At 39.4% G+C, this 27,411-nt stretch overlaps 1 protein-coding gene across 5 annotated transcripts in view; it reads left to right on the top strand.

The window, feature by feature from the left end:
* The window catches only part of PHF14 (PHD finger protein 14), a 325,814-nt gene that overhangs the window by 26,171 nt on the left and 272,232 nt on the right, over window positions 1–27,411 (top strand). For all 5 annotated transcript variants that reach the window (XR_010090781.1, XM_063452421.1, XM_063452419.1 and 2 more), the window contains 2 exons: window positions 2,619–2,763; window positions 10,191–10,350. Coding sequence is in view for 4 of the 5 variants with exons in the window: in XM_063452421.1 (XP_063308491.1) it covers window positions 2,619–2,763; window positions 10,191–10,350 (305 nt within the window). In the remaining variant the exon portion in view is untranslated. The remainder of the gene's footprint in view (window positions 1–2,618; window positions 2,764–10,190; window positions 10,351–27,411) is intronic.

Below are 27,411 nucleotides of genomic sequence, written 5' to 3'. Positions count from 1 at the left end.
TGTGCTCTTTAACATCTAGTAATAATTAAAATTCATGACCATTTTCCTTTAAAGGGAAACTCCAGTGCCAGTAAAACAATCAGTTTTCCTGGCACTGCAGGTCCCCTCTCCCTCCCACCTCCCAATCCCTAGTTGCTGAAGGGGTGAAAACCCCTTCAGTCACTTACCAGAGGCAGCGACATGTCCCACGTTGCTGCTTCTTCCGCTGCCACCGCTTCTCCTCTGCATTACGTCGGCCGGTGGAGCGCTTAGAGCTCCCCATAGGAAAGCATTGAAAATGCTTTTCAATGCTTTCCTATGGGGAATTGAGCAATGCTGGAGGTCCTCACACAGCGTGAGGACGTCCAGCTACGATCTAGCACAGAAAATCTGTGCTAGAGACACAGAAGTGCCCTCTAGTGGAGTTAACCCTGCAAGGTAATTATTGCAGTTTATAAAAAACTGCAATAATTACACTTGCATGGTTAAGGGTAGTGGGAGTTGGCACCCAGACTACTCCAATGGGCAGAAGTGGTCTGAGTGCCTGGAGTGTCCCTTTAACCCCTTAAGGACCAAACTTCTGGAATAAAAGGGAATCGTGACATGTCACACATGTCATGTGTCCTTAAGGGGTTAAGCTGGTACCTGCTGAAAAAAAAAGCTCCACTAAAAGAGCTAGAATCATATAACCTTCTTTATCTTGAAAAAGATGAGGAAAATTTGTTCACAACCATATGCTTAAAGACACTGTAAACTTGAGACTTATTGATAAATGTAGGGAATAATGCATCAATATGTTTCTCTGAATGCCATTAATATAAATACATGGTGGTTAATGATTTATACAAAATGCTGAATTTTCTAATAATGAGTCACATTATAATACCCTTTTAAATGTTATTAGATTGGCTTCTAAACCAGTACCACACATTATACGTTGCTTCAGAAGACTGGATTCTTACGTTCCCTAGACATCTTCATCTGCTATCTGAGGCTTCCCAACTGTCCCGATTTTGGTGAGACAGTCCTGATTTTCAGGTCCTGGGGACACAACCGAACTTGCTCCTTGCCCTCTTTACCTCCCGCCCACTGGCATCCTAATTCTCTAGATGCCAGAGTTTGGAGGTATGCTATCCCATCTGCCATTGAATATAACTTGTCTGTAGGAAGCCAATCTCAAAATATGGTCCTTTTGAAATTTAGACTTAATTTCTCCACATTCCCTTTCCTACGCTTCCATCTTTAAGTAACCCCAACTTACTTTGCATTCCTACCTCATGTGTTTGGTAATTTCTGATAAATTTGGCTTATTGAATGTTCTTCTTGCAACACATTTTTCATTCACAGATCAAGTGAAGTGACCAAAAAGGAAAGGGGAGGGGTAGGGGAAATAGGAGGAGCAATAGAACAACTTTACTTCCAAGGATAATTATTTTAGATCAGTGGTCCCCAAACCAGTCCTCACAACCCTGTGGCAGTCCAGGTTTTGTTGGTATCTCCATTGGAATAAAAAAATAAAATACATAAATCCTGGATTGTTGGTGGCCATGAGGACTGGTTTTGGAACCTCTGGGGCAGACAGAACAGCAGTGATCCTGTGTGTTTACCCTTGTAGTGCTTGAGTTAGAGTGGGAGATAGACTGAGTCATTTATTCTTTTGTGAAACTAGGTCTTGGTTTTATGCTGTATGAAGGGCCGGCGCTACCATAAGGCGGCACAGGTGGCCGCCTAAGGGAGCACTGGTCCAGGGGCCCAATATCCAGGTGATCGGCAGGATGGGAGTGCACAGTGTATGACTGTGTCTGTATATGTGTGTCTGTATGTCTTTGTATGTATGTCTGTCTATATGTGTCTATATGACTGCATCTATATGTCTTTGTATTACTGTATGTTTGTGTCTGTGTGTCTCTTGAGCAAGTAGATTTTTCTACCCCTGGTTTGTGCTAATTTAGATGCAGTTCTACCCAAAGTTTAAATACCTGTAATCATTTATCAGAAAGAGACCTTTTATTTAGAAATGAGCTAAATAAACACACCTCTTTTGTAAAAATATATTTTCCTTTTTAATTACCCCCAAAGAAAGGCTCATGAAAGATTCAGTGCATATTGAAATATTGCCTTTTTATGTTGGTATAAGAATTGCTGCTGATCTGGACTATATCGTGGTTGACTGAAATCTTTTGTTCATGATCTATCATAGGTGATGTAAAGCAGTGATGAAAACTATTTAATTTAATGTCACCTCAATTTGGCAGTAGCAATAATCAGCATGTCTTGCTGATAGACATCTCAAGGGGGATGTGGGGGGCACTATGCATATCAAGTGACTTTAGCACATAGATCATTTCAGCATGCACTAACATGTAACTGTGGAATAAATCAATTTATCTTATTTACTTTTGTGTTTGGTCCACTTTTATAAGCAGTGAGCTTAAATAGAGTTTACAATTATGTAATATTTATATATAAGTACATATTTAGCATAAATTTATGTACCACAAAATTATTTTTATTTACGTGCAGGTGTACCCAGTTGTCCTTTTTTTGAATTTTAGTGTTTTTCCCTTATTCCGTAAAAAGAATAAGTAATATATTTATAAATGCACTCTTTTTTTTTTATTGGTTATTTTCCTTTTTAGGATTCCCTAATTCTAGAGAAAAGTGAGAAATGGACTTCCCAGAAGATGGACCATATTTTAATTTGTTGTGTCTGCCTTGGGGATAACAGTGAGGATGCTGATGAAATCATCCAGTGTGACAATTGTGGCATTACTGTACATGAAGGTAATTGTTCCTTTTCATGGTCTATATATTTTATTGTTCTTACTGTTAAAACTATTTACATAGTATGTTAGCTTTTATTTTTCAATGTAATTTTTTCTTTTTTGTACCGACATACAACACTGCTTGCTGATGGTAGATACAATTTCTGTCTGTTGTATGGTACATTTTGAAGCTTGTATGTTCACTATATTATACTGTTAGAGTATATTTGGAAATGTAGTGGAACTCGTCATTTTGAGGCACTTTGGAAATATGAAGAAATAGCAATTTTGTTAATGTATCCCTATGGATTTTAAATATACATTTTAAAGTCGTCTGGTGGATTATCTACAACTGCTGATGCTGCATAAAGAGGGATAGTTTCTAGGGTTCCCTGTTTTCTTTTCTTGTTTCTCCATCTATGAGTACATTATATATACATATATACATCATATAAGAACAAGGCTAAGTGTCACCTGAGTACACTAAAATGGAAGAGACTCTCCATGTGAGTTCTTCCATTGAGTGTATGTTCACTAAATTATAGCAGGCTGTATTGAAGTGTCTTATTTTATTTCATAGCACTGTCTTGTTGTCTTAACCCTTAGGTTAATTATTTTGCTATTGGTGGATTTTTTTACCGTATAGTATAATTTTATGCAATAATGAATAAGTTAAAGGAGAGTGGGGTACAATTAAGAATATATGATTGCACACTTGATCATTGCCTGAGTTTAATGCATATTAATATCCTAGCAGCCTTCTAGGCTGAAAGGATTAAAGGACCACTATAGGCACCCAGACCACTTCAGCTCAATTAAGTGGTCTGGGTGCCAGGTCCATCTAGGATTAATCCTGCCTGCTGTAAACATAGCAGTTTCAGAAAAACTGCTATGTTTATAAATGGGTTAATCCAGCCTCTAGTGGCTGTCTCATTGACAGCCGCTAGAGGCGCTTCTCACTGTGCTTTTCACAGTGAGAAGATGCCACCGTCCATAGGAGTGAGAATGCTTTCCTATGGATTGGCTGAATGCGCGCGCGGCTCTTGCCGTGCATGCGCATTCAGCCGATGACGACCGAAGGAGGAGGAGCGTCCCCAGCGCCGAGGGAGCCCGGCGCTGGAGAAAGGTGAGTGTTTAACCCCCTTCAGCCTGGCGGGAGTGTGACCCTGAGAGTGGGGGCACCCTCAGGACACTATAGTGCCAGGAAAACGAGTTTGTTTTCCTGGCACTATAGTGGTCCTTTAAGTGTTGGGTAATATCTGTGGCTGAGGATAAAACATCAATTTTATTCTTCCAGATCAAACATTTTGCTTATAATTATTATCATACTATTGAAGAACAATTTTTCCAATGTCATTCATTTTTTGATATTCTTATTTTATTAAACTAACACATTATATGCTTTTTTTTGTACAGTAGATGGAAATATTTTGCAACCAGTTGACATTTTCAAATGTACAAGTAATAGGTGTGATTTAATAGAATGATAAACATTTCATTGCTCCTCATTGCCACATTTTGATGTAGATATATTTTGTATTGTATGCTTTTGTGTGGGTTATGAACGGTTTAAATCGTTTGAACCCAATACCTTTTTATGTTTAAGAATATTAAGAATTCATTTTGCATCTTTATATGTACTATTTTCTGTAACTAATGGAAAAAAAAACCAAAACATTAAGACGTTATCTTTAGCAGGTTTCTTTCGAAGGTTGACACAAACTTATCTTTTAGTGGTAAGCCTTTTTCTTTAGACTCTAAACTGTCACTCAGGATAAATGTTTGTGCCAAGATCTTGTAACCAGAATGTAATCACATAGAACCCCAACAGTGATGTCAGTACTCCTGACATTTTGATTGTAGTGTGTCTGGAGAGAAATGTCTTGTATATATTATAGCATATGACAATGCTATCAGCAGTGCACTTGTAATATTGAGCCATTTTTTAACCTTTTAAATGTAGTCACACGCATGAACAAACACTAGAAGCTTAAGAAACATTAAAAAAATGCAGAGTGTAAAAAAATGAATATTTGAAAAGTACAATTTTAAAATTGTATTATTCAGCTATTGGTATTTATTGTGTTAGAAAAATATGAATTGTGTAGATATGAGGAAATAATGATTGTGTGTTTAAAAAAAAAACAATCTATGGATTGTATCGTGTGATGTCAGTAGCTCCACCCTAACTGTACCGTACCATTTTCCTATGGACCTACAACTGAAGGGGGCTCAGGGATGGTGCGGTTTGGTTTGGTTGTAAGGGCCCCTTTTATAATGGAAACACCCAAATTAGCATACCAAACTGTACCAACCCAAACCATGTCGCTCAGTGGAAGCGGGGCTTAAGAGATTATTTTAAGTTTTGAAGTATAGGATCAAGGCTTAATATTTTATTGAAAGTGATAAACTGCTAAATGTTGTCAGTGGGCTTCTGACACGGGAGATTATGACCAATCAATATTTGCACAATGTTATTTTAATTTAATGGAGATTAATAACCTCAAATTGTGATGTTATCGTTTAAATGGACCCTCTAACAGAGGCAGCTCTCTAATTTAGGTGGCCACGCTGATTGAGGCCTCGCAGTCGCCTAAATTGCCTTAGGGCAGAGTGACATGTTGGGTCTTCGCTCTCTGACCAAAGACCCGACACAGGAGGGGGCCCAGCGGCTTGCCCTTTATGCCGCCGGTGCAAGGCCCCTCCAGTCAGTCTGCGCTGATCGAGAGCCGCCCAGCACCACAGTCAGTCTGCACTCAGCAGGCGCAGAGCTGCAGACTGAGCTGTCTCGCGATCTCCAGTGTATCAGAGCGTTGCCACGGGTTACCATGGCAATGCTCTGACTGGAGATCGCAAGAGACTTACCACGTGGTCTGTAGCTCTGCGCCCGGCGGAGCTGCAGACCAGAGAACCTGCCAACCGGGGAATAATTAAAGTGCGGAAAAAAAGGTATTGATAAGCCCCCACTACCCATCTCTCAGCCCCCACTACCCATCTCTCAGCCCCCCTCTACCCATCTCTCAGCCCCCCTCTACCCATCTCTCAGCCCCCCTCTACCCATCTCTCAGCCCCCCTTTACCCATCTCTCAGCCCCCCTCTACCCATCTCTCAGCCCCCCTCTACCCATCTCTCAGCCCCCCTCTACCCATCTCTCAGCCCCCCTCTACCCATCTCTCAGCCCCCCTCTACCCATCTCTCAGCCCCCCTCTACCCATCTCTCAGCCCCCCTCTACCCATCTCTCAGCCCCCCTCTACCCATCTCTCAGCCCCCCTCTACCCATCTCTCAGCCCCCCTCTACCCATCTCTCAGCCCCCCTCTACCCATCTCTCAGCCCCCCTCTACCCATCTCTCAGCCCCCCTCTACCCATCTCTCAGCCCCCCTCTACCCATCTCTCAGCCCCCCTCTACCCATCTCTCAGCCCCCCTCTACCCATCTCTCAGCCCGCCTCTACCCATCTCTCAGCCCCCCACCCTCTCACAGCCTCCACACCCTGTCACCCCACTAGCACCCTGTCACAGCCCCCCACACTCTGTCCTCACACACACCCTCACAGCCATCCCACCCTGTCACCCCACTAACACCCTATCGCAACCCTCACACAACTTGTCAAAGCCACCCCACACACACCGTCACAGAAACTCCCACATACACCCTGTCACAGCCTCCCCACACACACCCTCAGCCACCTCCACCCTGTCACCCCACTAACACCCTGTCACAACCCCCCCCATGCAGAAAGTTCACAGGCATCCCCCATAAACACAGCACACTGCAAGCAGCTACCCCACACACGTAGGTCCCAGACACATGCTCACTAAGACATACATTCACACACAAGGATACTCTCTGTCAGACACACACTTTCATGCACACAGACAGGTAAACAATGCCAGACACACTCAGAAATAAACACATCTGCACTTATGTATACTCGACTGCTAGGCTATGTGACTATACCCTGCAATGGTGTATAAACGATTAGAATAATTGCTAATTAAATTTGTTTATTGCAAATTAACTTAGTTTGCTAATTATGCCATAACTTCAGTCAGAGAGCTCACAATGCAGTGGCAGATGGAACTGCAATACTGCAAGTCTCTGGACAGTGAATACAGAGACTAGCTCTCTGTATCCAGCGCTGCAAACAACTGCATCTCAATGTTGTAATTATTTTATGCAAAGACCCTGTCCCTGCAGTCTGACAGTCACTAGAGGCATTTTCTCATGGCTTGCAAACTGGCAGCCACCAAAGGCATTTTTGATGAATCGCTTCAAAAATCAAGTTTCTGCTTGCAAAGAACAATGATGCTTAAACCCTAGAGACATATTGGAATAATGCTTCTATATGAGAAGCATCCAGTTAGTGGAATGTGGCATTTACCATGCATGTGCCTAGGTCCACAATACTTCTTTATGAGGAGAATTTAATTGAACAGAGATCATCAGAATGTTGACCACACAGCGAGTAGACTGGAAACTGCATTAAGACTGTGATGTTAATGGATAAATTGTGAGGTTTTATTTTTTTTAATTTGTTTTAATGTTTCCAAAAGGGTTGTAGTGGTTATGGTATTAAAAAAAAAAAAACAACAACAAAAAAAAAAAAAAAATTTTCTTTATACTTGCATACACGTTTGTACATAGAGGTAGACACAGCCGAGCAATTTCCAAGCTAGGATTTCTACGTGTGCAGGATACATGGTCAGACAGTCACTTGCATTTTTATTGTAGAGCATATATTTTAATATCCTTCAAAAGAACATCTAACATATTTGATGTTCCAACATCCATTTTGTGATCCAAATCCAATTACTCTAGCAAAACCCTGGGCATGTAATTTTACCTAGATAAATGAAGTGCATCTATAAGTAGGAAAAATTAATACCAAATAGTTCAATTTATGCATTCATGTTTGATTTCCTTTACTGTGTATTAATATTTTGCAATTACTCTTTTTGTTGATGGTGTGAGTATGATGAAAATAAATTATTTTCACCTACCTAGCAAAACACATTTTCTTTCTCAATCTTTATATTTTAAATTCAGATATGGTTTCCTAACGTAAATCTCTTGACTATCATTTCTGTTTATTAATTTGTTTTTTTAGCAGAAAGTTTTACAAAACTTTTACGTTATAATTTTATTTTCATTAATATTACATGGCTACAAGAGACAAGATAATTCATTGTATTCAGATGGTATATGGTCCAACATTTTTTACATAAAATTAAAAAAAAAGCAATTCAGAAAAGTGTTGGCAATGTCTAGAGATCATACATACACATTTGGTGGTCATGCAAACTCGTAACACCATTCTGGGGAAAAAAAATAAGCATTATAAAATTATTAGACGATCAAGAGTTGAATGTGAATGCAATTGTCGGCAGTGGAAAAACTGGAGTGTGCAGTATAGACCAACGTACGGTGAGGGAGGATATATGGCACTGTGATTAGATACAACACCCGTATTCATGCCATTGTTTTGAAATAAGTCACATAAACAAAAACAAAAAAATATTACATGGCTAATACATCACATCAAAAAAACTGAACTGTGAATTGGCAAATAAAATATCATGTCCTATGCAGGGAGCAAAAAGCCAAACTAAAGCTAAAACATACGTGTGCTCCAGCTTCAGCTCTAGATCTTGCTCTGCTGACTCCTTTCCCTCTTACTGGGGAGGGGGAGAAGGTTGAGGGTGAAGTGGAATGTAGGGAGAAGGCATGCTGAGGGGCGGACTTGGGCATTATGGAGGTGGGGCATGCCTCCATTGGATGCCTGCATTCTGACATCCTATGTCCAATATGCATTGAACTGACATTAGCTGGCCAGGGCTGGCTTATGATGCCCTAGTGATGAAGCTGGATATGACATTACATGTCCAGTAGCAATGGGGTTAAACTCTGTAAATGCACAATTTTATATAGAAAAATATGCAATACAAGTTCCAGGAACCATGGCCATTTAAAATCACTTAAAAAATAGAGCTAGATTTACATCAGAATGACACCTAAAAGGTTTAATTGAGTTAGGGTAATCGGCAAATAAGTACATCTTATACCAGCTGCCGCCAGCGTGCAAAAGATGTAGACTAGAAATCAAACACATTGAAAATTATTGGGAGGGATGCCTTCAAACATATGATATTACTAGACACAAACCCATCCCATCATCGTGATCCTTGTGGGTTATTAGGTATTACAGTTGGCAATGTACATTATAAACAGATGGTAAGCATTGTAGTATACTGTTTATGGCTGAGATAAAAGTAAGCAATCTAAAAGGTATGCAGGAGCAAGTTCACAATATTCTTACATCATACTAATATTGAAAGAGAGTGTTACCAAAATTTGGTAAGATGTTTCAGCTTGCAACTTTATAGTGCTTAGGTGTACGTATTTTGAGATTACATTTTAAAGAATTTCCTGCATTTCTGACTACTTTTTAGATCAATATTGACCAATCAGATCAATCAATAAATGAGTGTAAATAATCCAGAAGTCATTGAAGCAAGGGATAAGCTCTATTCTTCATGTGTTTGATAATTAATCTTTCCATGTTTGTGTAGCGCTAATGACATGTGACATAGATATCCTTACGTATGCACTTATCTGGTTCTATATTGCCGATATGATGGCGACCTGCATGGCATAATCATATATTAGAAACTAGAAGAAAGGTAGAAAAGCCAGAGGCAGTTCACCTATATGATTGGAGCATACAGTGATAGTAATGGATACCTACCCTATAACAAGGGTCGTCTTAGTCCTGATATTGTAGCAGTATCACTTTAAATTCAGCGTATATATACATAGAAAAACATATACAGGGAAATAATGCAAATCTGTATGGTAATTCACCGTTGTGCAGTGATCAAAACAGAATGCTAACTCACATTTTTTAGAGCCTAAGATGGGATAGGCTCAAATCACTTGCGCTTTAGTACCGTCTGGTGGTACTTGTCCCCTTTTTTTTTTTTTTTTTTTTTTTAAGCGTTGGTGGAATCCCTCAGAGATAAGAGATACAGGGAAAACGTACTAGGAGATAATATAGTGTAGTAACTTAGGTTATAAAGGTGAGTATACTGTATCTTTACTCACCTTTATAACCTAAGTTACTACACTATATTATCACAAGTGATTTGATGCAAATGTAAACCGTGCTTCTACTGTTTTACAAATTAAAGTTGCATGGACTTGATATTTGCCCCAAAACCATTACTTGACTTTATTTCTGAAGAATCTACCAATTTAGTTAGTAAAGTTTAGCAAAGATTGATAATTTAGACTGACTATATCTTCCCCAATTGTTAATCTGCTCAGTTACATGTTAGAATTGGTTAACATTGGCAATAAATGTAACGCTTCATGGATATCTACAACTAGACGCTTCATGTAATTTATGCAACTTTTATCTGTCTATTAATCTGTTTGTTTTGTTTAGGCTGCTATGGTGTTGATGGAGAAAGCGATTCAATCATGAGCTCTGCTTCGGAAAATTCGACAGAACCTTGGTTCTGTGATGCTTGCAAATGTGGTGTTTCACCCAGCTGTGAACTGTGCCCTAACCAGGATGGGATATTTAAAGAGACAGATGCTGGCAGGTGAGTTCCTTTTCAAATTCGGTGTTAACATGCAATATCAAATTAAATTATTCTTGTGAGCTCACCACTCCTGGTCAGGCCAGTTTAGATCTCAGCAAAATGTGGCAAGTGTGCAACTTGGTTTTCTATAGCCTACACATGTCCTCAGTTAAAGTTATTGTAATAAGTATTTTAAAACATGTATAATGTAAACCTCAATTAAGAATGAATTCTGTGCAATTCAGGTTACATTTTAGATAAGAGACTCTGCTTCCCCTATAGGAAAACATTAGGGGCCTAGTGTGCATGCTCGATTAGTGTTGTGCTGCGCCAGTCAGCATCTCCTCATAAAGATGCATTGAGTCAGTGCACCTCTATTGAGAGCATTCAATATTGTTGTTCTGCAGTCTTTGCAGGATAGTACCAGGAAGCCCCCCTAGGGGCTGTCTGAGAATATACAGTGCTTACACTGCTTAGAGTGCACGGACAGTCATTTTTCCCCATAACTACTACATTAGGCTGTAAGTTGGTTTGGATTTTAGAGATTCCTTTTAACTGCTACCAGGCTACAGGTTCCTACCTTAGTCTTTAGAATTTAATTATGTTACATGTCATAGATGCTTCTAAAGATGCCATTTAATTTTTACATTTATTGTAAATGTCGAAATGCGCTCCAAATTTTATATTCTCATAGCAAAAAAAACAAAAAACAAATCAAATATTTTGCACAAATATTCTATCATCTCAAAAGCGAAATATATTCTTTTTATTTCTTTCTCTTTACATTTGTATTTCCCTATTTGTCAAATATACTCTAATATTCATATGATACATGTGTTTCCAGGCTAGGGGGTTACATAAGGAGAAAAAACACCCCAGACTATCATACATGTTTACACCTTGTTATACAGAAAGTACTTTAGGATTAGCTATAAGAAAATAAAAAAAATAATGGTACAAAGTGCAAAAAAGGTGAACAATACCATTGGTTTTCATTGTTATTGTTTCATGTGTGATTTATTGTTTAAATGGCTAATGGCGTATTTATTTATTTATTCAAGTGTTTATTGTTGAAAATTATTGTACTGTTTTTAGTAGAATTTTATATAAAATAATTCCTCCATATCCCACTCTTCTTTTTGTTTGTTCTATACAATAAATGTTTCTGAATGCTGTTCTGCTATTTAAAAAAAAACAAAAAAAAACTGTTAAATAATATAAAGGTGCTGCATGTTTAGTAACCATGCTAAAGGGGGACACTTCAGGCTGGACTTGCGCTTTCCTCGTAAAGCAAAAAAAAAAAACACTAAAAAAACCTCAAGCTTAGCATTTCTCTTGTTCTCTACAAATCTGTGCCATCTGCTGGGACAGTGAAGTGACTTGAGTTTTAATATTTATGAATTGGAAAAGCACTCAGGAGGTGTTTATGATAGGGTTCATGAACCTTTTTTCCACATGGCGGCCAGATGCCATGTCTGTAAATGGACGAAGAACTGTCTTCAGCTAAAAAAAAAAAAAAAAAAAAAAAAATGAAGATGATAATAGTAAATGGCTCCCTAATGTTTTATTGGAATGTGGGTTTGCCACATATAAGGATACTAGAACTAGGGAGCTATCTATTGAAGAGAGAAAAGACCAAAATGTGGTAAAGCCCTTTTTAGCACATTATTAACTGCCAGATTTGGTATCATTATGGGCTGGGATTACTGTGCATTTCCTGCACAGCTCCCACGTGCACCTTTTAGTGATGCTGATGCTGGATATACACATAAACACACAATTACACTAAACACAATGGCACAATAGGTAGACCCATACACACAGTCACTAGCCTATACATATGCACAGATATACTGACCCATATGTAAACACTTACACGTAGATACTGACCCATGCACACACTCATGGATACAGGTACTGACCCATGCACACATACACTGACACACTGAACAATATACATTGTCTTTCAAATACTGACATACGCACTAACTCACACCTCCCTAACAGTATGTACAGTCATGGGAAAAAGAAAGTACACCCTCTTCGAATTCTGTGGTTTTAAACACAACAATTATCTGTTCCTTAGCAGGTCTTAAGATTAGATAAATACAACCTCAGATTAACAACACCACTTGACATATTACACCGTGTCATGATTTTTTAAAAACAAAAATAAAGCCAAAATGGAGAAGCCATGTGTGAAAATTTAAGTACACCTTATGATTCAATAGTTTTCAGAACCACCTTCAGCAGCAATAACCTGAAGTAATAGGTTTCTGTATGACTTTATCAGTCTCTCACATTGTTGTGGAGGTATTGTGGCCCACTCTTCTTTACAGTGTTCCTTCCGTTCATTGAGGTGTGCTGGCATTTGTTTATGCAGAGCTCTGTTAAGGTCCCGCAACATTATTTTAATAGGGTTGAGGTATGGACTTTACATGGGCCATTGTACCATGGGCACCTTGATTCTTTTTATTTCATTACCCCTCCACCACAGTGCTTGTTATGGTATGAGAAGTTGGTGCTTTTATGCTGTGCCTGGTTTTCACCAAATTTGGCGCTGTGCCTTATGGCCAAACATCTCAACTTTGATCTCATCTGTCCAAAGGACATTGTTCCAGAAGTCTTGTGGTTTGTTGAGATGCAACTTTGCCAACCTAAGCCTTGGTGTTATGTTCTTTTTAGAAAAAAGGTGCTTTCTCCTGGCGATCCTTCCAAACAAACCATACATATTCTGTCTTATTGTATTTTCATGAATGTTAACATGCTAACTGAGGCGTGTAGAGTCTGAGGTGTAACTCGTGGTTTTTTTGCAATTTTTCTGAGCATTGCACGATCTTACCGTGTGTCAAAAAAATCACCAATTCTTATTTAATTTTTTTTTTTTTTATTTGGCATAGATTGGTGGTAAAATGGTTTCATGAAAAGAGTCAAAATACCCCCAGTTTAATACCTTAGGTTGTCTTCTTTAAAAAAAAAAAAAAAAAAAAAAAAAAAATATATATATATATATATATATATATATATACATACATGTGAAGGGTTTATTTAGGGATTCCTGACAGATATTAGTGTTACAATTAACTTTCGTTAATTTTTTAAAAAAATGGTTTGGAAATAGCAAAGTGCTACTTGTACTTATTGCCCTAAAACTTTCCAAAAACGGCTAAGAACATGTTAATATGGTATTTATAAACTCAGGACAAAATTTAAAAACTATTTAGCATGGGTGTTTTTGGGCGGTTGTAGATGCGTAACAGATTTTGGGGGTCAAAGTTTGAAAAAGTGTGTTTTTTTGTTGTTGTTGTTTTCTTACATTTTTTCATTTATTTTAATTGATTTTATAATTTTTTTATAGTAAATTATATGATGAAAATAATGGTATCTTTAGAAAGACCATTTAATGGCGAGAAAAACAGTATATAATATGTGTGGGTACAGTAAATGAGTAAGAGGAAAATGACAGCTAAAGACAAACACTGCAGAAATGTAAAAAACGCCCTGGTCCCAAATGGTAAGAACATTGAAAAGTGGCCTGGTCACTAAGGGGTTAACATATCAAAGGACCCCATATCTAGGAGGGAATTTAGACATATGGCAAATTAGAGAGTTAGTTTATATTTAAACCAGACCTCCAGGCCACTTATGTCTGACTTCTCACACCTTGCAGAGCCTTTGATTAAGCAAAGTATCAATCCATATGGTAAACCATCCCCTTTCACATTCCTATGCAATTTACATTACCCCTTCTGTCATCTGACCTCTGACAAGTGGCCAATTCATATATGCACTACATAAATTACATTAAATGGCAGTATTCTATAGTGCAACAATGAATTATGCACCCTTGGCGTTACAGAAGTGATGTCGGATCACTTCCTCCCCCACTTATGAACAGGAATCCACAGTGGAGTAGAGCAGGCTGCAAAAGCTATCGCAGCTCCTGCCCTTAACATGCACATTGCCAGCCCGGTCCCCACTGGATCCCAGGGAAGCTACCCACACTGCTAGATATACACAGAGCTGGAGAAGAAACCTCCCCTCAACAAATAATTCCTCTCATACAATTAATACAACCCCATAAGCAGACCCACACATATAAGCATCAGTAAGACATATCACTCACATACAAAATTCCACAAGCAGCTTCCATACACAGCCCACATTCATAAGTATCATATGCCTCGTTTCCACTGAGCGGATCGGTTCGGGTCGGTACAGTTTGGAAGGTTTAGAATGGACCGGCCCATTCTGGTGAGTGTTTCCACTGCAAGTCAGACCTTCAGGGCCATGCGAGGTTTAGAAAAAATGCTCTTCCTGTCCACCAATCAATGGATTGTATAGTAGGTCCGCCCTAACCGAACCGTTCCATTTCCTATGGCCCTACATCTGAAGCAGGACCCTGAATGGATCGGTACGGTTCGCTTGTATGGACTACTTTCATAATGGAAACACCCAAAATAGCGAACCGTACCGAACCGAACCGATCCGCTCAGTGGAAACGAGGCAATACACAATACACAAACTACTCATTAGCATATGTTCAATATAACAGCCCACATACACACAAAGACAACGCTACAAAGCAACTGCTGCGCCGATAAATAACATAAGCAGAATGCGGCAACATACACACTTTTTAAAAAAAAATAGGATCGGCACGCAAGAGACTTCAAAATCTTGTTTTGGCACAGTACTACCAAAAGGTTGCCTACCCCTGTCTCTAACTAAACTTCCAAGGTTAAATCATCCACACAGAATGGTGTGAACTGAAAACAATTCTGCTTGTAGTGAGTATACTAGCATTATTAAAGGGTCAATATAGGCTCCCAGACCATTTCATCTCATTAAAGTGGTCTGGGTGCACTTTCCCTGTCCCACTTACTCCTACAATATACTATCAGACAACTACTAGAGGCACTTCCTGTTTCACAGAGTTTGGAAAATCCCATAGAAAAAAAATAAATGTAATGCTTTCCTATGGAGAAGGCCTAATGCATCTTTGTATTCCTAACACTAAAGTGAGAAAGTAATTTACTTTTTTACAATTTTTTTAAACTGTGCCATTATATCTCTCATTACAAACATAGAACTGTCAAATGCTTAAAGGAACACCCCAAGCACTATAACCACTATGGTGTGTTGTATTGATTATGGTGCTAGGAAAGACTTGCCACAACCTCAATGTTTAACCATTTTTCAAACAGTTTGACATCTTACCTGGGGTTGCACTAGGAGGTACCTGTCTGGAGCTTCCCTTTGCTCTCCTGAGCTAAACCCTGCTGTGCAGGACTAGCTCATTGGCTGTATGCATCAGCTGATCACTCTCAATCTTGGCAAACTGTTTGACTACTTACATTGGTTGGGCAATGTAAGTGGCTGTGGTGGTTATGGTGTTTGGAGTGTCCCTTTAATGTTCATAGAATGTATTTTTCAGCACGTAACTATAAAGGAAAAATATTAGGAATTGCAACCATTTTCATACAAAGTTCCCTTATTTCATGGGCTCATATATAATAGGACGAATGAACACAATCATAAATATATTGTTCATTTTTAATACTTTGATAACCAAACACTGGGTTTCTTCCGTTGTGATGCTTTTTCAAGCCTTTACTGTCTTCAGTTGTTGGTTGTTTGTGGGTCTTTAGGCCTTACGTTTTGTCTTAAGCAAGTGAAACGCATGCTTGATCGTTTTGAGGTCAGGTGATTGACTCGGCCATTGCAGAATATTCCACTTCTTTGCCTTAAAGAACTCTGGTTTGCTTTTGCAGTCTGTTTTGGGTAATTGTCCATCTGTAAAGTGAAGTACCATCCAATCAACGTTGCTAAATCTGAGCAGACAATATATCCCTATACACTATACAGAATTTATGTGACTGCTTCTGTTTTCTATTACATAATCAATATACACTAGTGATCCAGTGCCAATGGAAGCCATGCATGCCCATGCCATCACACTGCCTCCACCGTGTTTTATAGATGATGTGGTATGCTTCAGATCATGAGCCAGTCCAAGCCTACTCCATACTTTTATGTGGAGTCATAGCTTGTGTTAAAGGAACACTATAGCGTTAGGAATACAAATATGTATTCCTAACGCTATAGAGCCCTAGTCACTGTTTAGGTGACTATGGCCCCGTTCAGCACTGGTGACCACTCCTCCTCCATCAACGTCGGCTCCCAAGTGGCCAGAGGCGCACGCGCAATTATCCCCGCCCATAGGACAGCATTAGTCCATGCTTTCCTATGGGGATCTTTTTTGACGCTGGACTCCGTGAGGACGTCCAGCGTCAAATAAGTGCGATTTACTCCGTGTAAATCGCTGAAGCGGTCTCTAGTGGCTGTCAGGGAGACAGCCACTAGAGGCTGGATTAACCCTGCAGTGTAAACATAGCAGTTTAAAACTGCAGAGTTAAAACTAGGGGGGGCCTGGCACCCAGACCACTTAATTGAGCTGAAGTGGTCTGGATGTCTATGGTGGTCCTTTAAACAAAGTTGAGAATCACCTCTGTCCATGGTGCTACTAGTCACAATGACACCTGAGTACTCCCTGCATGAGATCTGCTGCAGTCAGTATTTGGAGCCTTGGTGACGTTATCCACCAACCCCTTCCTCCCATGGCTGTGCACTGTACATGGTTTAAGAGAGCAGAGAAAGCTGTAACATGAAAACATAGCAGCTCTCACGGCAGTAATGTTGTTACGACTTCCAGGCATGCATTGCACTGACTCTTTGAAGTTACTTGATTTAGGAAAGCGAGGGCAGGTTGCGATCTTGGCACGGAGGGGGGTCAGAGCTCCCAAACTGGCACTGTCCCACCTAAATTGGGACATTTAAGTGGTATCCACTACACTTAAAATGTATCAGTTTAATAAAGGATAATTTACTTAAAGTTTGAAAATAATTTTAGATGCTATTTTGTTTTTGGGGCCATTATGTATAAAATATGTCATGTGGTCTCAATGGTCTGGTTTCACGAGATGATCTGGCATAGTTACAGATTGTGGTGCAGTTCATCATGCTGAGGTTGTTCCTACTAATAAACCTGCAATTATTTGTATCCTGTGCTGGAACATGATGATTTTGTCGTAACTGGTCCGGTGTTTTCCTTTGCTATAACATACCTCCTAACATTTCAAATAGACAAAGAGGGACACTTTAATGTTAGGAGTGTTAGTAGGGGTGTAGCCAGGTGACTTACTAATAACAATTTATGCATATAAAATTTAATTTTACTAAAACAATACATTTTACTTACAGATTTCTAAACAAGGTTATTGTAGTGTAAAGACAAATTATTGGTGTTTTTATCATGTTTTATTGCTGTGGAGCTCAGATACAGTATTGTAATGTATTTAGGTTTATATGCATTTTTTGGTCTTACAATTTTAGTAGGGTTGGTGAGTGAGCCTGTTTTCAGAAAGCTGCCTGCACTTAAAATGGACTTTTGATCCCCACTCACTGATTTACTATAAAAAGAGGGACAGTGGTATTTGGGCCCAAAACAGGGACGTTCCCTCCTAAAGAGGGACACTTGAGAGCTATTTTGCAAAGATATCAGACATATTAGGGATCGACCGATTTATTGGTTTTACCGATATTATCGGCCGATATTCGGTATTTTCGGCAATATCGGTATCGGCCAATATAGCTACCGATATTGCCGATAATACCTCCTAGGACCGCCAGGCTCATTACAAGCCCGGCGGTCCTGGGGAGTCCGGCAGCAAGCGCTGGCTTACCTTGCCAGCAGCTCCTGCAGCTCCAAGGGTAAATCTCGCGAGACCCGCGGCCGCAGAGCGTTGCCACGGGTTACCATGGCAACGCTCCGCGCGGCACTAAGGGCCGCGAGATTTACACTGGGGAGCTGAAGGAGCTGCTGGCAAGGTAAGCCAGCGCTTGCTGCCGGACTCCCCATGACTTAACAAGCCACCGGATCACCAGGGAATACTATATCCCCCCTCCCTGGTAAGAAGCAGGGAGGGGGGACTAAAAGAAACAAAAAAAACACCATTTAAATATTAAAATAAAAATAATTAACATAAACCCCCCCCCCCATTTTACACAAATTACATCACTACACAAACACACACGCACTACACATACACACTACACAAACTGCATTACAAACATACACACTACACAAACTGCATTACAGACATACACACTACACAAACTGCATTACAGACATACACACTACACAAACTGCATTACAAACATACACACTACACAAACTGCATTACAAACATACACACTACACAAACTGCATTACATACATACACACTACACAAACTGCATTACAAACATACACACTACACAAACACACACACACTGCATTACATACATACACACTACACAAACTCACACACACACTGCATTATATACATACACACTACACAAACACACACACACACACTGCATTATACACACACTACACAAACACACTGCATTATATACACACTACACAAACACACTGCATTATATACACACACTACATTATATACACACACTACACAAACACACTGCATTCACTATACACACACTACACAAACACACTGCATTCACTATACACACACTACATAAACACACTGCATTCACTATATACACATTACACAAACTCACTGCATTCACTATACACACACTATACAAACACTCTGCATTCACTATACAAACACACTCTGCATTCACTATACACACTACACAAACACACTGCATTCACTATACACACTACACAAATACACACTGCATCCACAACACACACAGCTCCCCTGTCTAAATACACTTCATCCACTACATGTGGCATGTATATTTTGTGCATTTACCGTTAGAAATTGTTTATTTTTTCAAAATGGTAAATGTACAGAATATCGGCAAGTTATCGGCTATCGGCCTGAAAGTTCACAGATTATCGGTATCGGTATCTGCTCTAAAAAATCAATATCGGTCGATCCCTAAGACATATCTGTACATAAGTGTATAGAATTGTAAATTTTAGCCAGGTTTTAGAATATATTAATTGCCCACTATAAAACTGGAATTTCTGCAACGCCCTGTGATGAGCAATACAGTGTATATAATGTCTAATAACCAAAAGAAATGTGTAATCCATTTTAAAAGACTGTGCCCCAATTATAAATAACCTTGGTGTTGGAAGCTGTTATAGGTGTGGGTGGTGTTAAGAGTGATTTTTTTTATTTATTTTTTTATCATTTTCGGGGTACTGCAGACAAATTTTGGATTTTTAACACTCTTGCAAACTGAAGCCAGTCATGTGCCTGTCTGAGTGGAAATAAATAAGAAAAAATGGAGGGTTGCACGCGATAATATAATTTAACACAGGGTGCACTGAGCATGGGTCAGCAAATCCCCCCAAATTTATACAAATGACAAAAATCTCAGGCACTCACTGTGATATCTTCAAGGCTGTTTTATTGGATCTGCAACGTTTCGACCTGTAACCAGGTCTTTATCAAGCTTGATAAAACTGCCTTGAAGATATCACATTGAGAGATTTTTTTCATTTAAGTGGAAATAAATAGCTAAATGTTTAAACAAAATATTGCTCTTGTGTTTTCCAACATGAGTTATATTCAGTAATACTGTGTCATCATTGCACATAGCGCGCGTCAAAATATTTTTCATTTTGGTTTCAAACATAGAATGTAACTTCTTCCCAAATTGAAAACAACATATTAATGTTTGTTATATGTTCACTTCCAATAGATTTATAATTCTTGTGAAATACTTTTTGTTCATATGTGTACGCTGAATTCTGTTCTACGCATATCTGATAGTTTGACATCTACTGCAACATCTGTCTTTGTGGCTGTAAGTAGAATAGATAAGAAAGTAAAACGGAGGATTATTCTTCTTTGATTACACAATTTGTCTTAATTACATGGTTTTGGACCATGTGCAACAAAACAAGCAAGCATGGCTGGTTAGGAAACTGCTGAAAATGCGTCTGTACTAAAATTGGTTACCTCTTTTATGTAGGAAAGATTGAATTGCTGTTTACTCTGGAGGTTGCTAGAGAAAAGGTGGGGAAAAAAAGCACTTGTGTTTTGAAAACAGCAGCTTTAAATTTGTAGTACGGGCATGACATGTACAAAACCATTTTAAGAAGGTCAGTATGAAGGAAGCAGCCAGCTGTTGGGTTTATCATAGATAAACTCCTACAGAGTGCGGCAGCATTTAATACACCAGTAGAGCATGAAAAAAATGTGCAAATTAAATTGAGAAGCAGCTGCTTGTTGAAGATGCGTATCTTTATATTGAACTCTGCAGGACGCGTTCTGGAGGTTGTATTAACCTCATATCACACATCGCAAAAGCCTAACCCCAGCTTCATTTTAGATTATTTTTTTAAGAGACATTACGCTTAATGTTGGCAACTAATTCTACCTCTTCTAGGTTTTTCTTGTAGATATTTGTTGCACCCTATGATTCATCCGAAGCAATTGTGCAGAACACAGGAAGAAAATTACATTTTTATTACAACATTTTTATCAGGATGAGCAGAATGTTGTGTTTAGTGATCATAGGTTTAGGAACAAACAGCTTTATTAAAATAAACAAAAATACCCCCATGCATTTACATTTTAGAAACATATGTTCTCTTAACGTGTTTGGGATGGATTGTTTTAAAGAGTTTATTGTCAAATATTTAAAAAATACTTGAATTTTAATAATATTCATTAAAGTAATGCACCCCTAAGGTTGTGTACATGGTATATACAATCACAACTGTATATATTTTTGTATGATTTGGAACAGGCTACTGAAATGTTAATAATTATACAGATTAATTACATTGAACCATGCATTATTGCATATAATATACTTTTTTTCTTAAGATTTGCCTAGACTCTTGTAACAATGTATTTTAAGCTGGAAAGTAGAACAATTAAAACCTGTATTCCAATCACATAGAAACATAGAATGTGACGGCAGATACGAACCATTTGGCCCATCTAGTCTGCCCAATTTTCTAAATACTTTCATTAGTACCTGGCCTTATCTTATAGTTAGCCTTATACCTATCCCACGCATGCTTAAACTCCTTTACTGTGTTAACTTCTACCACTTCAGCTTGAAGGCTATTCCATACATCCACTACCCTCTCAGTAAAGTAATACTTCCTGATATTATTTTTAAACCTTTGCCCCTCTAATTTATTTTAATAGTTTTATTTATTTTAAATATGGTCTCCTCCTTTACTGTGTTGATTCCCTTTATGTATGTTAACAACCTTTCCCCCTGTCTTGTCTTTCCTCCAAGCTATACTTGTTAAGATCCTTTAACCTTTCCTGGTAAGTTTTATCCTGCAATCCATGAACCAGTTTAGTAGCCCTTCTCTGAAATTTCTCTAAAGTATTCAATATCCTTCTGGAGATACAGTCTCCAGTACTGCATAGAATACTCCAAGTGAGGTCTCACCAGTGTTCTGTACAATGAGCACTTCCCTCTTTCTACTGCTAATACCTCTCCCTATACAACCAATAATTCTGCTAGCATTTCCTGCTGCTCTGTTACATTGTCTGCCTACCTTTAAGTCATCAGAAATAATCACCCCTAAATCCCTTTCCTCAGATATTGAGGTTAGGACTCTATTAAATATTCTGTACTCTGCCCATGGATTTTTACGTCCAAGATGCATTATCTTGCACTTATCCACACTAAATGTCAGCTGCCACAACTCTGACCATTTTTCTAGTTTTTTTTTTTTTCAATGTTTGATTTTTATTGAAAATTTTGGATAATTGATAATGGGGATACAGAAAGGAAAAAGGGATGGGGCAAGATGCAAAATGTACATATATACAAATATACAACACATATATACTGCACACAAATATACACGCAGGGCAACAATGTTTTGTAGTTACACAAAAAAGAAGAATAACTGTGTATACAGAGTGATACTATGAAACCTTAAGAATTCAGGTAGGCACGCCTATCCAAAGGCAGCAAAGTCTGTTGGGAGTCTTAGCAATTGTGAGTTCCTAAATTACAATATGTAGTTCAAAGCATGCATAATTGATTCCCAGGTGTACTAAATTCGGCTTTTGTAGAAAGTGTATTAGCCATCATTGGAAACACACATTCCACTGTTTGGACTATAATCCATGCCAAGATGCCTTACACAGTGTAGATTGGGATCTAATATCCTATAGGATGCATACCATATACACGTGAGCGTAAAGGCTTGTGTTGCTGTGTTGTGTTATGCATCTAGGGGACAACGGGCATCTTTTGTGGGCGTTTAACCTCTATGGGAGCCGGTTTGTGCGTCTTTGTGTGTTTTAGCAAGATTGTATGTCATAATGATGTTTCGATTACAACGTTTGATATAGAATGTTCGATATATTACAACCATGTTTGTGTGGTCTCATTTTGCATTTCGTGTGATGGGAAGACGCATCAGCTATTAACGAGAGGTGTTGTGAGAGTTCAAATGATTGGAACAGACCTTTTAGTAGGTATCTAATTGTACCACTCTACAGCATGTGGGTGGACATCCTCACCAAGAACTCGGTAGTAGCAAGCATGTTTAGTGCTGATTATTAACATCCTATGGAGCGATATCATATGTGTTGATAAAGAGCGGGGGTTAGGGATTTTGAAGTAATTCAGGGAAGAGGAGGGGTAGAGAGGGAAGGGGAAGAAATTAGGGGTTGAGGAAGCCTCCAATAATTGACTTTCAGATATAAAACATAATCTGATATAAAACATAATCTGTGCGGAGCAGGGTAATACAACAGTTAGCGGATCACATCAGTTTAGTGAATTGTTCGTAAGTGGATTCCCAATTGTCCCAGTGTGTATTGAATGCGGAAATATTTCCTCTTTTGGCCCATTCCCTTTCATGGCAGTAGACTGTGTGGACTCTATTGATTAATTCTTGTAGAGATGGGGTTTTGCTGCTTTTCCAATGAGTTACAATGCATAGTTTGGCTGCTATCAGGACGTTGATAATCGCTATTTTTGACGGGATACAGTGTATTGCAGGTAGAAGATGGAGTAAGCAGCTTGCTGGGCCTAGGGATAGCTGCTCGCTGGAAATTGAATTAATAACATTGTTCACATAGTACCAAAAGGTTTTAAGTTTCGAGCAGTCCCAAAAAATGTGTAGGATTGATCCCGTTTCTTTATTGCACCTCCAGCAAATGGAGGTGGAGTCCGGGTATATGTTATGTAATCTACTGGGGACTAAATACCACCTCATCAGGACTTTGAAATACGCTTCCCATAAGGTGACGCATTTCGTGGACTTTTTGGTAAGTGAGATAGCTGCTAACCAGTCCTCTATGGAAAATTCTGCACCCAGGTCGTGTTCCCATTTAAGCATGTAGGGTAGTTTGACCGATTTGTGGTCTGCTGAATGAGCTAAATAGCAGAGTTTCAAAAATTTCTTTGGTAAACGGGATTTGGCAGACATATAGCAGTTGTGACCTATCGTGCTAATAGACGAAAGATCTATGTGAGAGATAGCAGCGGTGGTAAGTATGTGTTTTACTCTCAGGTAGAGGAAAATATCACGGTGTGGTAGGTTGTGGGAGAGTTGTAAGTCAGGGAAGCTGCGAAGGCCTTCAAAGTTATATAGGGAGTATACATGAGTGAGGCCATGGAGAGGCCAGTGGTGTACGGGGAGATCTGGTGAAATCGCCGTAAGCGCTGTCACTGGAGCTAGGTAGAGTAGTTCTTTTTTAGGGCATAGAGTCTCGCTCCATGAAGACCAAGAACGTAATAGAAATCTTGTGCTGGGAAGTAGAGACGGGGAGGAGTGCTCAACCTTTGACCACAACATGTCGGGCAGGGATTGAAGATTTCCGCAAGCTTGTTCTAGTTTAAGCCATATCGGGTTATTTTTCCTTGTCATAATATCTAGGCTTTGTGCCAGAGAGGAAGCTTTGTAATAATTGCTGATGTTGGGGACACTTAAGCCTCCTTGGTGGATGGGACGCCATAGGGAGCGGAGGGCAATTCTTGGAGGTTTTCTTCTCCAGATATGTGCATTTACTGCGGTTTGAAATTTGGCAAGGATGGAGTTCGGGAGGGAAATGGGGAGTGTGCGAAACAAGTAAAGTATGTGTGGCAATGCCATCATTTTGACTGAGTTTATTTTGCCTATCCAGGAGGTGTTTAATTTATCCCACGATTTCAGTTGAGTTGATATTTTGGTTAGGACCGCTTCATGGTTTTCCTTTATGGTTTGTGTTCTAGTTTGAGTTAGTTTAATACCCAAGTATGTAATAGAGGTTTTGCGCCAATCGAATTGAAATTGTGACTTCAATGTGTCTACAGTTTGGTGGGTTAAGTTCAAGGGGAGTATTTGAGTTTTGTTGATGTTGTTTTTATAAAATGATACCGTACCATATGCTGTGAGAGTTCGTATAAGGTGGGGTATGGAGGAAGATGGGTTACCCAGGAATAGTATGATGTCATCTGCAAATACAGCGAGTTTTTTATCTCCTGCAGGAGTGGGAAGGCCGGGGAGTAGAGGGTCTTTTTTGATTAAACGAATAAGCGGTTCCAGGCATAGAATGAAAATCAATGGGGATAGGGGGCAACCTTGCCTCGTTCCGTTGGATATATCGAAGCTAATGGATGTAAATCCGGCATTAAAAACTTTTGCTGAGGGCGATGAGTAAAGGGCTAGTATGCTCGTAAGGAAGGGGTCGGAGAAACCAAAGGCTTTCAAGGTAGCCTTCATGTACGCCCAATTAAGGCGATCAAAAGCCTTTTCTGCGTCAAGGCCCATTAAAACTCCGGTGTGTCGTTGGCGGGTGGCCCAGTCAATTAAATCCATGCAGAACCTGGTATTGTCCCCCACCTGTCTGCCTAGCACAAAGCCCGCCTGTTCTTCGGAGACTAAGTTTGGTAATATAGATTTTAATCTGTTAGCTATAAGTTTTGCATACAGTTTCACATCTGCGTTCAGCAGCGATATAGGCCTTAAGTTGCCGCTAGACGTAGGTGGTTTGTTTGGTTTGGGAAGAGTAATAATGTATGCCGCTAGCATTTCCTTCGGGAAGTGACCTTTAAGTTGTATTGTGTTAAAAAGTTTGGTAATGTGCGGGGTAAGTTGTGGTTCCAACTTAATGTAGTAGTAGTTGGAAAGACCATCTGGGCCTGGAGCTTTATGTTTGGGTAGGGATTTGATAGCTTCAGCTACTTCATATTCTGTGAAAGGGGCGGTCAATTGGGCATTTTGTTGTGCGGTGACTTGCGGTAGTGAGGCATTTTGCAAAAAGGTCGAGATGTCTCGGTTAGTTGGGGTATGTATATCGTCATTTTTGTCTAAATTATACAAATCATTGTAAAATGCTGATAATTCGTTGACTATATCTTGAGGGTTGAACAATTTTGTATTAGAGTTTGAGAGAATGTATGGTATTTTTGTTTGAAGATATTTAGATTTTAATTGGTTGGCTAGCAATTTTCCGGCCTTATTATTTAGATTATAGTAAGTGTGTTGAAGTTTTGTCGCTTTAATGGTATGTTCCTTGATTTTAAGGTTCAGTATTTGTTCTCGTATTAGCGTTATTTGTTTAGTTGTGGCGTGGGATGGGGACCTTTTATTTGAGTTTTCCAGCGATTCAAGCTGTAGATGAAGCGAGTCATTGAGGTTTCGGGTCATCCTTTTTTTAGTTGAACCTATTTTTATGAGTGTTCCTCTAATGACGGCTTTGTGCGCCAACCATTGAGTTTCTATGGAGGTGTCGCCTGTGATGTTAGTGGCAAAGTAGTCTTGTATTTCCTGGGTAATTTTGTGTAAACTCTCAGATGAATCCAGGATGGATTCGTTTAGTCGCCAAGTGCCACGGCCTTTTGCAGGGTATGGCACAGCTAATGTAATTATTATCGGAGCATGGTCAGACCATGTCCTTTGTCCTATGGATTGATCCATGAGATGGGGCAGAGTTGCTTTGTCAAGTAGGCATAGGTCTATGCGTGTGTATGTTAGGTGAACTGGGGAGAAAAATGTAAAATCTTTGGCTGTGGGGAAGAGGTTTCTCCAGGTGTCATAAAGATCATGTGTGAAGAGGAGATTGGAGAACATTTTGCTGTTGTGAAAAGTAGTTTTGTTGGGTTTCTGATTGTTGACACGTTGAATGTCCAAAGAGGGGTCTAGAGTGCAATTGCAATCACCACAAATTATAACATGACCTTGTTTAAGGGTGGATATTTTTTTTATAGCCTTATTAAGAAATGAGAATTGGGCATCATTCGGAGCGTATAGGGATGCGATCGTTATTTGGATACCATTAAGTTCTCCAACTAATATTATCAGTCTCCCGTTCGGGTCCGCATATTGTTTTATGGGGGTGAATACCCAATCTGTGTGAAAAAGTATAGCTACACCTTTAGACTTATTAGGTGCATATGCGTGGTATGCTGTAGGATATTTAGATGATTTAAGTAGTGGCGGTTTATTTTTGCTGAAATGGGTTTCTTGGAGGCATACAATGGCGGCATCGGCATTATGCATATCTTTTAGTAGTTGCCTCCTTTTGTATGGACTATTCAACCCTTTTGCATTAAGGGATAAAATTTTCATCGAGTTAGTCATTTTGATAGGTAATTGAGGTGTGCAGAGAAAGGGTGTGAGCACCTTTTAGTGAATGGAATGAGATGAGTCTCCAAGTTGTATTGGTTATAGTCAAGATACTCCGCGTAGGAGCTTGGAGCATAGCATGAGGATGTAAGTTGTGGCTTCCGAGGGGGAGAGCTTGCTGTAAGGGTGGAGGGTAAGGGGGGAGAGGAAAAGGGGTGACAACAATAACATTATAACTATATACACAATCATTTCCCTTGAGTGGAAAACGTAAAGTGGCCATATTAAGAACACTAGGTAACTTAAGTGGTGACCAGGGGGGTGGAGGAGCTTCGGTAACCTGATATAGTAGTAGGTAGATGAGCGGACTGCGTATGATTCAGGGAGATTCTCCAGGCAGTTTAAAATAATTGTCTGTCAGACTGCTGAGCAGAGATGGGAGTAGACATTTGGTATAGGCCTTCGATTCGGATAGGTATGGATTCGACCGATCGATAAGTATCAACTCGGTAGATTCC

This window comes from Pelobates fuscus, chromosome 4 (genome assembly GCF_036172605.1).
Source record: "Pelobates fuscus isolate aPelFus1 chromosome 4, aPelFus1.pri, whole genome shotgun sequence".
NCBI lineage: Eukaryota > Metazoa > Chordata > Amphibia > Anura > Pelobatidae > Pelobates > Pelobates fuscus.
The sequence above is the reverse complement of the archived record's forward strand: the minus strand, read 5'-3'. Positions and strand labels throughout refer to the sequence as shown.